Source organism: Coregonus lavaretus, assembly GCF_964263955.1.
Source record: "Coregonus lavaretus genome assembly, chromosome: 4".
NCBI classification, from domain to species: domain Eukaryota; kingdom Metazoa; phylum Chordata; class Actinopteri; order Salmoniformes; family Salmonidae; genus Coregonus; species Coregonus lavaretus.
In genome coordinates this window covers 26,885,790-26,902,110 of record NC_139991.1, presented here as the reverse complement: position 1 = coordinate 26,902,110, position 16,321 = coordinate 26,885,790, and the positions used below count along the sequence as shown (strand labels likewise).

Here is a 16,321-nt window from a genome sequence, read left to right as displayed (position 1 = left end):
ACAGCTCTTTGGTCTTGGCCATAGTGGAGTTTGGAGTGTGACTGTTTGAGGTTGTGGACAGGTGTCTTTTATACTGATAACAAGTTCAAACAGGTGCCATTAATACAGGTAACGAGTGGAGGACAGAGGAGCCTCTTAAAGAAGAAGTTACAGGTCTGTGAGAGCCAGAAATCTTGCTTGTTTGTAGGTGACCAAATACTTATTTTCCACCATCATTTGCAAATAAAATCATTAAAAATCCTACAATGTGATTTTCTGAATTTTTTTTCCTCAATTTGTCTGTCATAGTTGACGTGTAGCTATGATGAAAATTACAGGCCTCTCTCATCTTTTTAAGTGGGAGAACTTGCACAATTGGTGGCTGACTAAATACTTTTTTTCCCCACTGTATATATATATTCTTTTTTTCCATCTACCAATAGGTGTCCTTCTTTGCGAGGCATTGGATTACCTCCCTGGTTTTTGTGCTTGAAATTCACTGCTCGACTGAGGGAACTTACAGATAATTGTATGTGTGGGGTACAGAGATGAGGTAGTCGTTCAAAAATCATGTTAAAGACTATATTGCACACAGAATGAGTCAATGCAGCTTATTATGAGACTTGTCAAGCACACACATGCAACAATTTCAACTATTTTACTGAGTTACAGTTCATATAAGGAAATCAGTCAATTGAAATCAATTCATTAGGCCCTAATCTATGGATTTCACATGACTGGGCAGGGGCGCAGCCAAGGGTGGGCATGGGAGGGCATAGGCCCACCCACTGGGGAGCCAGGCCCAGCCAATCAGAATGAGTTTTTCCCCACAAAAGGTCTTTATTACAGACAGAAATATTCATCAGTTTCATCAGCTGTCCAGGTGGCTGGTCTGAAGGTGTGAATGTCCTGGGCTGGCGTGGTTACACGTGGTCTGCGGATGTGAGGCCGGTTGGACGTACTGCCAAATTCTCTAAAATGACGTTGGAGGCAGCTTATGTTAGAGAAATGAACATTACATTATCTGGCAACAGCTCTGGTGGACATTCCTGCAGTCAGCATGCCAATCGCACGCTCCTTCAATACTTGAGACATCTGTGGCATTGTGTTGTGTGACAAAACTGCACAATTTAGAGTGGCCTTTTATTGTCCCCAGCACAAGGTGCAGCTGTGTAATGATCATGCTGTTTAATCCACTTCTTGATATGCCACACCTGTCAGGTGGATGGATTATCTTGGCAAAGAAGAAATGCTATCTAACAGGGATGTAAACAAATTTGTGCACAACATTTTAGCGAATATTTTTGTGCATATGGAGAATTTCTGTGATCTATGTGACTTTACATGTTGCGTTTATATTTTTGTTCAGTATATTTAGACTTGCCATAAGAAAGGGGTTGAATACTCATTCACTCAAGACATTTCAGGTTTTCATTTTAAATTAATTTGTACAAATTTTGAAAAACATAATTCCACTTCGACATTATGGGGTATTGTGTGTAGGCCAGTGATAAAAAAAATCTCTATTTAATCCATTTTAAATTCAGGCTGTAACAACAAAATGTGGAAAAAGTCAAGGGGTGTGAATACTTTCTGAAGGCACTGTAGCTAGCTATGTGTGTGGAAGACATTTCATCACAGGTAAGATATTTAACTTGTTTAGTTGTCTGTTTATAACTCTACTCACTACTTGTGGCTGTATAGTCAGTTTGTTTGTGTTGTTTGTCTTGGCTAGCTTAATGTTCCGGTAGCTAACTAGCACTCACTTACGTGGCTGCTAGCACCGTCATGAAAAGGGGCATGCGGGAAGCCCTACATGCCTATAATATAAGGTTTTTCTAAGTCATGAGAACGCTCGGGAGCAGGCAATGTTGAAAAGTAATCTTTAGACATGTTGTACTTTTCTTCAATGTAGTTTTGTCAAATCAAATCAAGCTTTATTTATACAGCACATTTCAGACATGGAATGCAATGCAATGTGCTTTACAGGAAAATGTACTAATTGACTAAAAAAAGCAGACAAGAAAATAGCTTTTGAAAAAGGTTACGTTTTTGCTGTGAGCCAATGGGGTAACCTAAATAACCACAGGTTGTTTTCCCCACAGGTGGGCGGGGCCGCCACGTTCTATTTAATACAGACTGAGACTATGCTGGATAGCTATGGTAATGTATCATGTTAATTCAAATGATGCTAACTGATGTGGCTCATGCAATGGAATGTATTTGTTGTAATGTTAGTTGAGTTGACTCAACAAATGGCAGCACAGATTGAAGGGTACACTTCCTGCTTTTACTTCCTGGCACAGATACACATGGCGAGGTGTGGCTTAACTTCACCACGCCCCCGAGTAGAGTACAGCCATAGGGTACTCCTGTTACTCCCATGTATTTAGCCTAACTTTGGCGTCATCCTAAGCAAACTGCTTTTTGTCTTATTCACTTGTCGTTATTAACATACTTGGTTGTCACAACAACAAATTATTTGCATTACTTACTCTGCCACTAATTTGTTATCTGACCTGCTAACACTGACAGTTAAGCTGTCGCATTATACTTATGTCACTGTTTGTTTACCCCTATTTTTTTTGCCGGTTAGCTGACGTTAGCTGGCTGGCTAGCAAGAGAACTTCATCTCAATCTAATTCGCTAGTCTTAGATGTGTCGCATAACTAATTCCAGTCTTTGCCTACCCTTGAACAATCTAGGTATTTAGAAAAGTTTATTCTTGTTGTCTTGCCTATATGGCCTTTCAACTTGGCGGAGACCAGTTGGGGATACAACCCTACCAAATGTCCCAAACCAAATTAGCCTATGGCAATATCTACATGTAGTTGGTGGAATCTCCCGGTTTACATAAATATCCAAATGCATAAGAATATTATGGCTGTTATTTGGATGGATACAGCTCTCTAGTCTTTACTACAAGCGAACTAGCAAGCTTTATGCAAAGTGACGAACTACTTGAACACACAAATTCTTTGAGTAACCGGAGCCCACAGCTTTCCATAATCACGGTGTAATAGCCTGAAACCATGAGGTTCGTCTAACCTGGTCCTTGGGTAGTTGATGAAACTTAATTTGGTGGTGTTTTCTCCTACTATTGTTCAAACAAAATGGTACGCAACAGCTTTTCAGCATTTTAAAAGCAGGGTTAGTTAGCTAATTGAAGAAAGTCCATTGGAATCGGCTCTTTGGCTAATAATCATGACGTATATTCCATGCAACAGTCTATCTGTTCATGCTAACATTTTTACGTTTAGAATGAAAGTGTTTTTAGGTATGATGTAGTTTGTTGATTAAGACGACATGGAAGCATGTTAAAAATGACCAATGAAGCATAACCAAAATGTTTAGAGAATTATATATTTTTTAAAAAGAATACAGCCATGATCGGGTTATGCGTAAAGTAGGCAATTTAACATGGGAGTACCCTACGGCCGTGTTCCAGTTCCCACCAATATCCAGCAACTTTGCACAGTCATTGAAGAGGAGTGGGACAACATTCCACATGCTACAATCAACAGCCTGGTCAACTCTATGCGAAGGAGATGTGTCGCACTGCATGAGGCAAATGGTTGTCACACCAGATACTGACTGGTTTTCTGATCCACGCCCCTACTTATTTTTAAAAGGTATCTGTGACCAACAGATGCATATTTGTATTCCCAGTTATGTGGAATCCATAGATTAGGGCCTAATGAATGTATTTAATTTGACTGATTTCCTTATATGAACTGTAATGCAGTAAAATCTTTGAAATTGTTGCATGTTGCATTTATATTCTTGTTCAGTGTAAGTATAAGCTGCAAAAGTATCTAGGGCTTACAAAATCATCCAGTCGACACATTTAATAGAATGGCGCTGCAGGGAATGGCGGCCGTTTTACAGGATCCTGATCAATTGGGCTATTTTGTGTACTTCTTTGGGCTAATCTTACCTTTTTTTGTACATAATGTTTCCGCCATCGTTTCCTATGACCGAAAATAGCTTCTGGACATCAGAACAGCTATCACTAACCTCCATTTGGATGAGGACTTCTACTTTTAATCGGAGGCGAAATACATATTGATTATCCCGAACCAGGCCCCGACACTCATAGAAGGCGAAGACGGCGCTATAGAGGCCGGAGTGTCGGCACTATGGTGGCGAATTAATAAATCGCCTCTACCCTCTGTTCTATTGGTGAATGTGCAATCGTTGGATAATAAACTGGAAGAGCTCCATTCGAGACTATCCTATCAACGGGACATTAAGAACTGTAATATACTATGCTTCTCGGAGTCATGGCTGAACAAGGACATGGATAATATAGCTTCTTTTTCTATGCATCGGTAAGATCAGGGTTGGTGGTGGTGTGTCTCTTTATTAACAACAGCTGGTGTGCGATGATTTAGAATACCTAATTATTAGATGTACACCATACTATTTAGCAAGAGAGTTTCTTTTTTTTCTCGTAGCTGTCTATTTACCACTACAAACCGGTGCTGGTGCTTCCTGTGGCCGTGATTTCTACCAGCATGTTAAATGTGCAACCAGAGGGGAAAAAACTCTAGACCACCTTTACTCCACACACAGAGACGCATACAAAGCTCTCCCTCGCCCTCCATTTGGCAAATCTGACCATAACTCTATCCTCCTGATTCCTGCTTATAAGCAAAAACTGAAGCAGGAAGCACCAGTGATTCGGCTAATAAAAAAGTGGTCAGATGACGCAGATGCTAAGCTACAGGACTGTTTTGCTAGCACAGACTGGAACATGTTCCGGGATTCTTCAGACAGCATTGAGGAGTACACCACATCAGTCACTGGCTTCATCAATAAGTGCATCGATGATGTCGTCCCCACAGTGACCGTACGTACATACCCCAACCAGAAGCCATGGATTACAGGAAACATCCGCACTGAGCTAAAGGGTAGAGCTGCCGCTTTCAAGGAACGGGACTCTAACCCGGACGCTTATAAGAAATCCCGCTATGACCTCCGACGAACCATCAAACAGGCAAAGAGTCAATACAGGTCTAAGATTGAATCATACTACACTGGCTCTGACGCTCGTCGGATGTGGCAGGGCTTGAAAACTATTACAGACTACAAAGGGAAGCACAGCCGCGAGCTGCCCAGTGACACAAGCCTACCAGACGAGCTAAACCACTTCTATGCTCGCTTCGAGGCAAGCAACACTGAAGCATGCATTAGAGCACCAGCTGTTCCGGACGACTATGTGATCACGCTCTCCGTAGCCGATGTGAGTAAGACTTTTAAGCAGGTCAACATTCACAAGGCCGCAGGGCCAGACGGATTACCAGGACGTGTACTCCGAGCATGTGCTGACCAACTGGCAAGTGTCTTCACTGACATTTTCAACATGTCCCTGACTGAGTCTGTAATACCAACATGTTTCAAGCAGACCACCATAGTCCCCGTGCCCAAGAACTCTAAGATAACCTGCCTAAATGACTACCGACCCGTAGCACTGACGTCTGTAGCCATGAAGTGCTTTGAAAGACTGGTCATGGCTCACATCAACAGCATAATCCCAGAAACCCTAGACCCACTCCAATTTGCATACCGCCCCAACAGATCCACAGATGATGCAATCTCTATCGCACTCCACACTGCCCTTTCCCACCTGGACAACAGGAACACCTACGTGAGAATGCTATTCATTGACTACAGCTCAGCATTCAACACCATAGTGCCCTCTAAGCTCATCACTAAGCTAAGGATCCTGGGACTAAACACCTCCCTCTGCAACTGGATCCTGGACTTCCTGACGGGCCGCCCCCAGGTGGTAAGGGTAGGTAACAACACATCTGCCACACTGATCCTCAACACGGGGGCCCCTCAGGGGTGCGTGCTCAGTCCCCTCCTGTACTCTCTGTTCACCCATGACTGCATGGCTAGGCACGACTCCAACACCATCATTAAGTTTGCCGACGACACAACAGTGGTAGGCCTGATCACCGACAACGATGAGACAGCCTATAGGGAGGAGGTCAGAGATCTGGCCGTGTGGTGCCAGGACAACAACCTCTCCCTCAACGTGACCAAGACAAAGGAGATGATTGTGGACTACAGGAAAAAAAAGAGGACTGAGCACGCCCCCATTCTCATCGACGGGGCTGTAGTGGAACAGGTTGAGAGCTTCAAGTTCCTTGGTGTCCACATCACCAACGAACTATCATGGTCCAAACACACCAAGACAGTCGTGAAGAGGGCACGAAAAAGCCTATTCCCCCTCAGGAGACTAAAAAGATTTGGCATGGGTCCTCAGATCCTCAAAAAATTCTACAGCTGCACCATCGAGAGCATCCTGACTGGTTGCATCACCGCCTGGTATGGCAACTGCTTGGCCTCTGACCGCAAGGCACTACAGAGGGTAGTGCGTACGGCCCAGTACATCACTGGGGCAAAGCTCCCTGCCATCCAGGACCTCTATACCAGGCGGTGTCAGAGGAAGGCCCTCAAAATTGTCAAAGACTCCAGCCACCCTAGTCATAGACTGTTCTCTCTGCTACCGCACGGCAAGCGGTACCGGAGTGCCAAGTCTAGGTCCAAAAGACTTCTCAACAGCTTCTACCCCCAAGCCATAAGACTCCTGAACAGCTAATCATGGCTACCCGGACTATTTGCACTGCCCCCCCACCCCATCCTTTTTACGCTGCTGCTACTCTGTTAAGTATTTATGCATAGTCACTTTAACTCTACCCACATGTACATATTACCTCAACTACCTCAACTAGCCGGTGCCCCCGCACATTGACAATGCAACGGTACCCCCCTGTATATATAGCCTCCCTACTGTCACTTTATTTTACTGTATATATAGCCTCCCTACTGTCACTTTATTTTACTTCTGCTCTTTTTTTCTCAACACTTTTTTGTTGTTGTTTTATTCTTACTTTTTTGTTTAAAATAAATGCACTGTTGGTTAAGGGCTGTAAGTAAGCATTTCACTGTAATGTCTGCACCTGTTGTATTCGGCGCATGTGACCAATAAAATTTGATTTGATTTGATTTGATTTGATTTTAATGCGGAACACTGAAATCTGTTTTACCTCATTTCTACCAGCATGTCACCTGTGCAACTTAAGGGATAGATCACCTTTACTCCACACAGAAAGCTCTCCCCTGCCCTCCAATCGGCAAATCGGACCATAAATCTATCCTCCGGATTCCTGCTTACAAGCAAAAACTCAAACAGGAAGTACCAGTGCTCAATACAAAAGTGGTTTGATGAAGCGGATGCTAAGCTACAGGGCTGTTTTGTAGCAGTCTGTGTAGGTATTACCACTTCCATGTAATACCTACATGTTTCAAGCAAACCACCATAGTCCCTTTGCCTAAGAACGCAAAGGTAACCTGCCTAAATGACTGCCACCCCGTAGCACTCACATCTGTAGCCATGAAATGCTTTGAAAGGGTGGTCAAGGCTCACGTCAACGCCATCATCCCAGAAACCCCGCCCCAACAGATCCACAGATGACGCAATTTCTATTGCACTCCACACTGCCCTTTCCCACCTGGACAAAAGGAACACATACGTGAGAATTGACTATAGCTCAGTGTTCAACACCATAGTGCCCTCCAAGCTCATCACTGAGCTAAGGACCCTGGGACTGAACACCTCTGCATCTGGATCCTGGACTTCCTGACGGGAAGGCAACAACACATCCGCCACTCTGACCCTCAACACAGGGGCCCCTCAGGGGTGCGTGCTCAGTCCCCTTCTGTACTCCCTTTTCACCCACGACTGCGTGTCCGCGACTCCAACACATCATTAAGTTTGCCGACAACACGCGGTGGTAGGCCTGATCACCGACAACGATGAGACAGCCTATAGGCAGGAGGTCAGAGACCTGGCAGTGTGGTGCTAGGACAACAACCTCTCCCTCAACGTGGGCAAGACAAAATGAGCTTATCGTGGACTACAGGAAACGGAGGGCCGAACACAAACTCATTCAGATCGACGGGGCTGTAGTAGAGCGGGTCGGGTGTCCACATCACTAAGGACCTATCATGGTCCAAACACACCAACACAGTCGTGAGGAGGGCACGACAACGCCTGTTCCCCCTCAGGAGGCTGAAAAGATTTGGCATGGGCCCTCAGCTCCTCAAAATGTTCTAAAGCTGCACGATTGAGAGCATCTTGACTGGCTGCATCACCGCTTGGTATGCCAACTGCTCGGCAGCTGACCGCAAGGCACTCCAGAGGGTAGTGCATACGGTCCAGTACATCACTGGGGCCGAACTCCTCTATACCAGGCGGTATCAGAGGAAGGCCCTAAAAACAGTCGAAGACTCAAGCCACCCAACTCATAGGCTGTTCTCTCTGCTACCGCACGGCAAGCGGTACCGGAGCGCTGAAACTGTGACCAAAAGGCTTCTTAACAGCTTCTACCCCCAAACCATTAGACTGCTAAACAGTTAATCAAATGGCTACCCTGAGTATTTACATTGACCCCCTTTATTATTTTTTTTCTTAATTGTTTTGCACTGGCTCTATGCACACTCACTAGACTCTACGCACACACTCACACATACTACACTCCAACACACACTACACACACACAGACACTTTCATACACTGCTGATACTCTGTTTATTATATATCCTGATTGCCTAGTCACTTTTACCCCTACCCACATGTACATACTGCATTACCTCAATTATAGCATTAGTTTTTATTGTGTTACTATTTTATTTTTTATTTAGCAAATATTTGTCTTACTATTTAACTCTGAACTGTTGGGAATGGGCTTGTGAGTAAGCATTTCACTGTAAAGTCTACACCTGTGTATTTAATTTAATCAATAGATGCTTTCATAATGATATACAGCATCTCTCTGGGGAATGCATTTAAATAACACGGCAAAGAAGACAGTTTGGCTTGACACAAAACGGTCTAAGACAGGACAAGTGCTGCATTCCTTCTTATTACAAAGGTGTGCCTGAGTGACAAGTAATAGCCTGGAATCCACACTGATATGCTCAGTTTCACCATGGTTCACCATCGCATATCAGTTTGGATTCCAGGCTAGACAAGTAAGTTCTTCCGAATTAAAAACCAACATCACTGACGCACCATGGAGTTTACTGAGCGCGCGTCGTCCTCGTAGTTGACCATGGGGGGCGGCTCCTTGCCCTCGTTCTTCTGCATCTTGTGGTCGAGCAGGTCCTTCTGGGCGCCCAGCTTGGCCTCGGTGCAGCACAGCAACTGGACAGTCTGCCTCAGCTCCTCCAGAGACTGCTTCTGACTGAGCAGCAGAACCGCACTGATGGGGAGAGGGGGAGGGAGAATGAGAGAGGGAGAGAGAGAATGAGTGTTGTGTGAGAGAGAAACAAAGAGAGGCAGAGAGATGGAGAGAGAAAATGGGAGTGCGTGTGTGAGAGTGAAAAGATAGGTATTGATATGGGGGGGGGGAGTCACACTGGCGCTCGTCTGAATTCAAACAGTATTACTGCTTAATCTGCCTCTTGGAACGAGGATGTGGCAAATTATTTTTTGGTTTGCTTTCTCCAGAGGGATATATAGCCTACAGGGCAACAGCGCTAAATCCTAACTTTATCTGTGCTCTGATTAATGGGTGTGAAGACCAATTGTTTTCGGCACTGATTGCAAACTTGAACGTTGTGAAAATTCTGTGCAACTTCCAGCGCGCGTTTACTGTGAACACTGAGGCTGTACCCGCTTTAAGTTACATGTTTAACAGTGGCCAAGTAGGCTACTGTGGCTATTTGATCATAATGTAGGCCTACAAGAGTGGCCTACCATCAAAAACAATGGAGAAAATGCGTCCCATAACATTTTAACATGGAAATAGCGGTTCTATCATTCAGCCTACAGTAGCAGCCAAGGTGTGGTGTTCAATGTAGGCCTACATTCCATGAGACGTTTGGAAAAAAAAAACATGCAGGGCTTGACTTTAACCTGTTTATCCACTTGTCCTTCAGACAAGGTGACTGAAAATGTTATATTGTTTGATGCAAGAAACCACTTTACAAAATAAAATGCATTATTATTCCCATACCATTATTACAGAGAACCAGACAAATTATGCTACCCTCTGCCTATTGGCTACTTAGCTTATTCAAGCCTGCCTCAAAAAACAACACTCTTTACCTGACTCACTTTTCAAAGACATCTAGAAATGTGCTCTTGTAGGAAGCAATAACTCCCCTATTACTGACTACAAATTACATATAACTGGCCTAATAACTCACTAACTAGCAAAGGATAGTAACAAAATGTGCACACACGGCTACATGCAGCTCTCGCTTTGATCTCAAAACAATCGCATCTACTCACGACTGCTCATGCTGTTAACACAGTCCAGTTCAAAGTAAATGGCCCAGATCCATATATGGCAATGGTCTATTTGCATATAGGCCTACTGCAGCTCTGATGGTGCCTGCATCTGATGGTCAGTTTCAGCGGAGGGAGAGCGTAGCAGACTGAGGGTTCATCTCTCAACCTCCCTCCACTCTCCCTTTCCTCCACTGACACTGACCAAAAAGGGACACAGTCTTCCAGATGATGCCTTAACACCAGTTGCACCACATTATTTCTGCCTCATGCACAAATTCCATGTTGTTACTCCAATGAACAGAGAAAGTGAAATATTCCTTGATATCAAAAAAGACCCAAGCCGCTAATACTAACAACAACGCAGGCCTATAGATACATTTTCTTACTCATTCATTCATTACTGCTGCAGTGCTTGTTGTAGCGCTGAGTGGAAATAGGAAGAATGCGCATTTTATGGCTTATAAAAGTGTTAAATACAAAGTGTTGACAGTGCTGAGTAAGAACTTAAACATGAACTCACTCATAAAAATAGTAGCTCTTTGCTGTATTCGTTGACAGTCTCTCTCTAGTCATGGTTTTAAATGTTTTGAAATCTCACAGTATCAACTTTGCTGTAGCCTTCTTTTATGCCTGCTACGTTACTGCAGACACGGTAATCTGAGCCATCCGATTGGCCAGCGGTAGGCCTATAGTGCACTTGACTTGCTCTCCGGGCCCGCCGGGAAGGTAGAGTTTGTACCGTCAGACACATTAAATGGTTCAAAATGGCAACAGTTGCCTACACGGCGCGGAGGTCAGCTGAATCAGGTGCACCTACCGCCAACAGCCCGAGACCCAAAAAAAAAAAAGGAACACAAGGCTTTATCGTTGGGTTTTTTACAGAAACGTTTGCCGATCGACTAGGAATGCCTTGGAGATCGACCAGTTGATCGCGATCGACCGGTTGGTGATCACTGCTCTAGAAAGTTGAGTGAAGTTCCTGCCCGCGCACAGCTTAGAGGGAACATTGGTGAAGACATTTCAGTCAAACACCCAACAAATTGCTGTGGAAGCTGCGATCCATTTAAAAGTGATGCTAGAACTTGTGAATAAGCACAATTCTTCACATCAAACAACTTCTCACTACTTGAAAATGGTCCTCATCAAATGACCATCACTTAATTTATGTTTTCAAAAAAACTTCAGACAGGAAAACAACTAGCCTAGGCCATACAACCAGTCCTCATCCTTTATCAAATCTGTAGCTGAGACTTTACAGGGGGATGACTGGACAGGCCCTGATTATCCAGCAGACCCTGAAATATGTGCTGAGCCCTGTGCTACAGACACAGCTCTCTCCATTGTACCCTGTCCGCCTCAATGACTCTTCACATCATTCATGCTCCTGGAGTTAGATCATGGCCAACTGTGCTTCTTAGAAACAACACCAAACATGAAATCTAGCTAGCTAGTCGCTAATGGTCTCTAAGTTGCTATTACTAATGGGAGGTGTACAACTGACAGCAATGAGATCAAGGGAAACATCGAACATATCAGCCGTTTCATCCGCTTTTAATGTCCTTTGAACCCTTGCAACAAAGTACCATATGTGCATTTTGAAAAAATCTGATATTGTCCTCCAAATTGTTTTTGTGTGTACCATATCAAGTGTCATTATTGAAAGATCATGTCATCACACTTCTCCTCTTTCAATTATACTTGCTAGTTTTTGATTTCACACTTCTTTTGCATACGTTTTATAATGATTCATGAAATCTAATTACACATATAGTTCTTCGTCTGTAGGATATATTTGCAAGTAGCTGCTATCTGAAATAATCTCACATAGCAGCTTGCATCTTCAGAATGGAAGAAGAATTGAGCAGTACATTTATGGTAGAAACTTGTCTGATTAATCAGGCTGTAATAAACAATTATTGGTATATTCAGTCTGAAACACTGGAGTGCAAAATCCTTACAAGCCACTGACACTAGGGAGTATTTTGTGTAGATCGTTGACCAAAAATTACAATGAAATCCATTTTAATCCAACTTTATAAGACAAAATGTGGAAAAAGTCAAGGGTTGTGGATACTTTCTGAAGGCACTGTATATGGTTCTGTAGGCTTGTATTTCCAGTATGTATTTTCAATCTACTGGCTCACAGAACAGAGCTCCGGGCAGCGGAGCGGAAATGGAAGAAAACTAAACTCCCTGACGACCTGGCATCTTTTCACTCCCTCCTCTCTACACTTTCTTCATCCGTTTCTGCTGCTAAGGCCACTTTCTACCACTCTAAATTCCAAGCATCTGGCTCTAACCCTAGGAAGCTCTTTGCCACATTCTCCTCCCTGCTGAATCCTCCTCCCCCCCCCCTCCTCCCTCTCTGTGGATGACTTCGTCAACCACTTTGAAAAGAAGGTTGACGACATCCGATCCTCGTTTGTTAAGTCTAATGACACTGCTGGTCCTGCTTACACTGCCCTACCCTATGCTTTGACTTCTTTCTCCCCTCTCTCTCCAGATAAAATCTTGCGACTTGTGACTGCAGGCCGCCCAACAACCTGCCCGCTTGACCCCATCCCCTCCTCTCTTCTCCAGACCATCTCCGGTGACCTTCTCCCCTACCTCACCTCGCTGATCAACTCATCCTTGACCGCTGGCTATGTCCCTTCCGTCTTCAAGAGAGCGAGAGTTGCACCCCTTCTCAAAAAACCAACACTCGATCCCACTGATGTCAACAACTACAGACCAGTATCCCTTCTTTCTTTTATTTCCAAAACTATTGAGCGTGCCGTCTTTAGCCAACTCTCTTGCTATCTCTCTCAGAATGACCTTCTTGATCCAAACCAGTCAGGTTTCAGGACTGGTCATTCAACTGAGACTGCTCTTCTCTGTGTCACGGAGGCTCTCCGCACTGCTAAAGCTAACTCTCTCTCCTCTGCTCTTGTCCTTCTAGACCTGTCTGCTGCCTTTGATACTGTGAACCATCAGATCCTCCTCTCCACCCTCTCCGAGCTGGGCATCTCCGGCGCGGCTCACTCCTGGATTGCGTCCTACCTGACCGGTCGCTCCTACCAAGTGGCGTGGCGAGAAGCTGTCTCCGCACCACGTGCTCTCACCACTGGTGTCCCCCAGGGCTCAGTTCTAGGCCCCCTCATATTCTCCCTATACACCAAGTCACTTGGCTCTGTCATATCCTCACATGGCCTCTCCTATCATTGCTACGCAGACGATACACAACTAATCTTCTCCTTTCCCCCTTCTGATAACCAGGTGGCGAATCGCATCTCTGCATGTCTGGCAGACATATCAGTATGGATGACGGATCACCACCTCAAGCTGAACCTTGGCAAGACGGAGCTGCTCTTCCTCCCGGGGAAGGACTGCCCGTTCCATGATCTCGCCATCACGGTTGACAACTCCGTTGTGTCCTCCTAACCAGAGTGCGAAGAGCCTTGGCGTGACCCTGGACAACACCCTGTCGTTCTCCGCTAACATCAAGGCGGTGACCCGATCCTGCAGGTTCATGCTCTACAACATTCGGAGAGTACGACCCTGCCTTACACAGGAAGCGGCACAGGTCCTAATCCAGGCACTTGTCATCTCCCGTCTGGATTACTGCAACTCGCTGTTGGCTGGGCTCCCTGCCTGTGCCATTAAACCCCTAAAACTCATCCAGAATGCCGCAGCCCGTCTGGTGTTCAACCTTCCCAAGTTCTCTCACGTCACCCCGCTCCTCCGCACACTCCACTGGCTTCCAGTTGAAGCTCGCATCTGTTACAAGACCATGGTGCTTGCCTATGGAGCTGTGAGGGGAACGGCACCTCTGTACCTTCAGGCTCTGATCAGTCCCTACACCCAAACGAGGGCATTGCGTTCATCCACCTCTGGCCTGCTGGCTCCCCTTCCTCTGCGGAAGCATAGTTCCCGCTCAGCCCAGTCAAAACTGTTCGCTGCTCTGGCACCCCAATGGTGGAACAAGCTCCCTCACGACGCCAGGACAGCGGAGTCACTCACCACCTTCCGGAGACATTTGAAACCCCACCTCCTTAAGGAATACCTGGGATAGGATAAAGTAATCCTTCTACCCCCCCCTAAAATAAAATAAAAAATTGTAAAGTGGTTATCCCACTGGCTATAGGGTGAATGCACCAATTTGTAAGTCGCTCTGGATAAGAGCGTCTGCTAAATGATGTAAATGTAAATGTAAATGCATGTGACGTTAACACTTGCACAACATTTAAACAATAGCTGAGAGTCACCGAACCAAAGACCGAACTAGCTACGTTCCCTCGCATTCAGCTGGCAGTGGCAAACCTACCGGCTCTCAAAAAAGTCAGAAAAACTATTTCCTGTGGATATTTTGTCTCAAATTCAAGTGTAATTTTATTCAACATTCTGTCTTGTAAGGACCATTTACATGATTCGGCCCCCCTATTTTCAGGCTGTATATATCAATTAATTGTGTATTATAGCCTGATTAATCAGACAAGGTAGCAACGTACTCAGACTTCTTTTCACATGTTCTGGTGGACTCCTCGATCTTGTTCTCCAGGTCCTGCATGAGCTCCTCCTTGCTGCGTAGGCTCTGCTGAGTGAGGACCAGCTCATCTGATGTGGATTTCAGCCTGTGGAAGAAAATGCAGTGGATTAAATTGTTGTTCTGACCTTTGACATAATCAGTCAAACACAGATACACACACTATATCCTCAGTCAATCAGAGATGCTGTACTACAGCTGAGATGAGACAGTGGATGGATCTCAAAAGTCCTTCCTTGATTCCTCCCACCTTCTTTTCAAAACGTCAGAGCGAAACAAGGTCAATGAGGGCAATACTCTCCTCCCTTCATACATTGTTTTACTCACATCGCTTGTAAACTGTCTGCAGTCAAATTGTTCCATAGGATCTCGTTTGCTTGAAGATTCTCTGTTTCCTCCAACAGTGAAATGTCAAATTCTACATTCGGTTCTTTGGTTTCTGGAGACCTGGAAGATGACATCTCATGTTAACCAAAATCATTGAAATGGGGACAAAAGTACTGTTACTTAAAGGAAAATTCCACCAAAAAACATTTGGTATTTGTTTTATTAGTCCATTGTTGATATAGTCCCAAAATGTTTTGCATGTCAGCAATCAAGTTTTCAAGATATGTAACTTTCAAAATACATAAAGCTGTCCAGTATGATGTAAAAAGCAGCTTCATATGATGCTAAATGCATCATATGGGCCAGATATCTGTTTTGAAAGTTACATATCTTGAAAACGTGATTGCTGACATGCAAAACATTTGGAGATTATATCAACAATGGACTAGTTTTTGGGTGGAATTTTCCTTTAAAGGCGGGCTGAACTGACTGATTTAGCCTCTGTGTCAAGCCTCCTCATTAGGAAATGTAACTTAGAATGAGATTTGGGTCTTGGAGGCATGCTTTGATGTGGGCCCCGTGTAGCTCAGTTGGTAGAGCATGGCATTTGCAACGGCAGGGTTGTGGGTTCGATTCCCACGGGGGGGGGGCAGTACGAAAAAATAGTTTTGCACTCACTAACTGTAATTCGCTCTGGATAAGAGCGTCTGCTAAATGACTAAAATGTAATGTGGGTGTCTCATGTGTGTGTTCGCAAGCGGGAAGGGTTTGTACATTCACTCTGCCAAAACAGTATACAATTAGTCACTCACCCTTCTAGATAACTTGAAACAGTCTAATCAGGTCTTGTGTCTGGAAGTAGCTTCCTTCGCCAATTAGCTTCAGCCGGCCGGTGTGTGACCGTGGCAAAGTTGGTTTGACTTTGGATAGCCTATCTGTGGGGCTAGTTAGGGACCGCCAATAAATTACACAATGTAAATGGGACAATATTTTCATGTTGAATACCTTTTAGTTGTCTCATTAAATGCTTTCAATATGAATTTCTACAATTTAAAGTTGTTTTGAGGTTTATAACTCATTGAAACCTGGAGCTATTGAAATGTTAAAATATTGTCCCATGTACACTGAGTGTACAAAAACATTAAAAATACCTTCCTAATATTGAGTTCCACCCTCCCCCCTTT

The 16,321-nt window shown here is 44.5% G+C and overlaps 1 protein-coding gene across 2 annotated transcripts in view; it reads right to left on the bottom strand.

Annotated features, from left to right (window-relative positions):
• fer (fer (fps/fes related) tyrosine kinase) overlaps positions 1-16,321 on the bottom strand; it is a 46,838-nt gene that overhangs the window by 17,706 nt on the left and 12,811 nt on the right. For both annotated transcript variants that reach the window (XM_084158952.1, XM_084158953.1), the window contains exons 7-9: positions 15,138-15,257; positions 14,776-14,898; positions 9,065-9,254 (exon numbers count right to left, since the gene is read on the bottom strand). In XM_084158952.1, the coding sequence (XP_084015078.1) occupies positions 9,065-9,254; positions 14,776-14,898; positions 15,138-15,257 (433 nt within the window). The remainder of the gene's footprint in view (positions 1-9,064; positions 9,255-14,775; positions 14,899-15,137; positions 15,258-16,321) is intronic.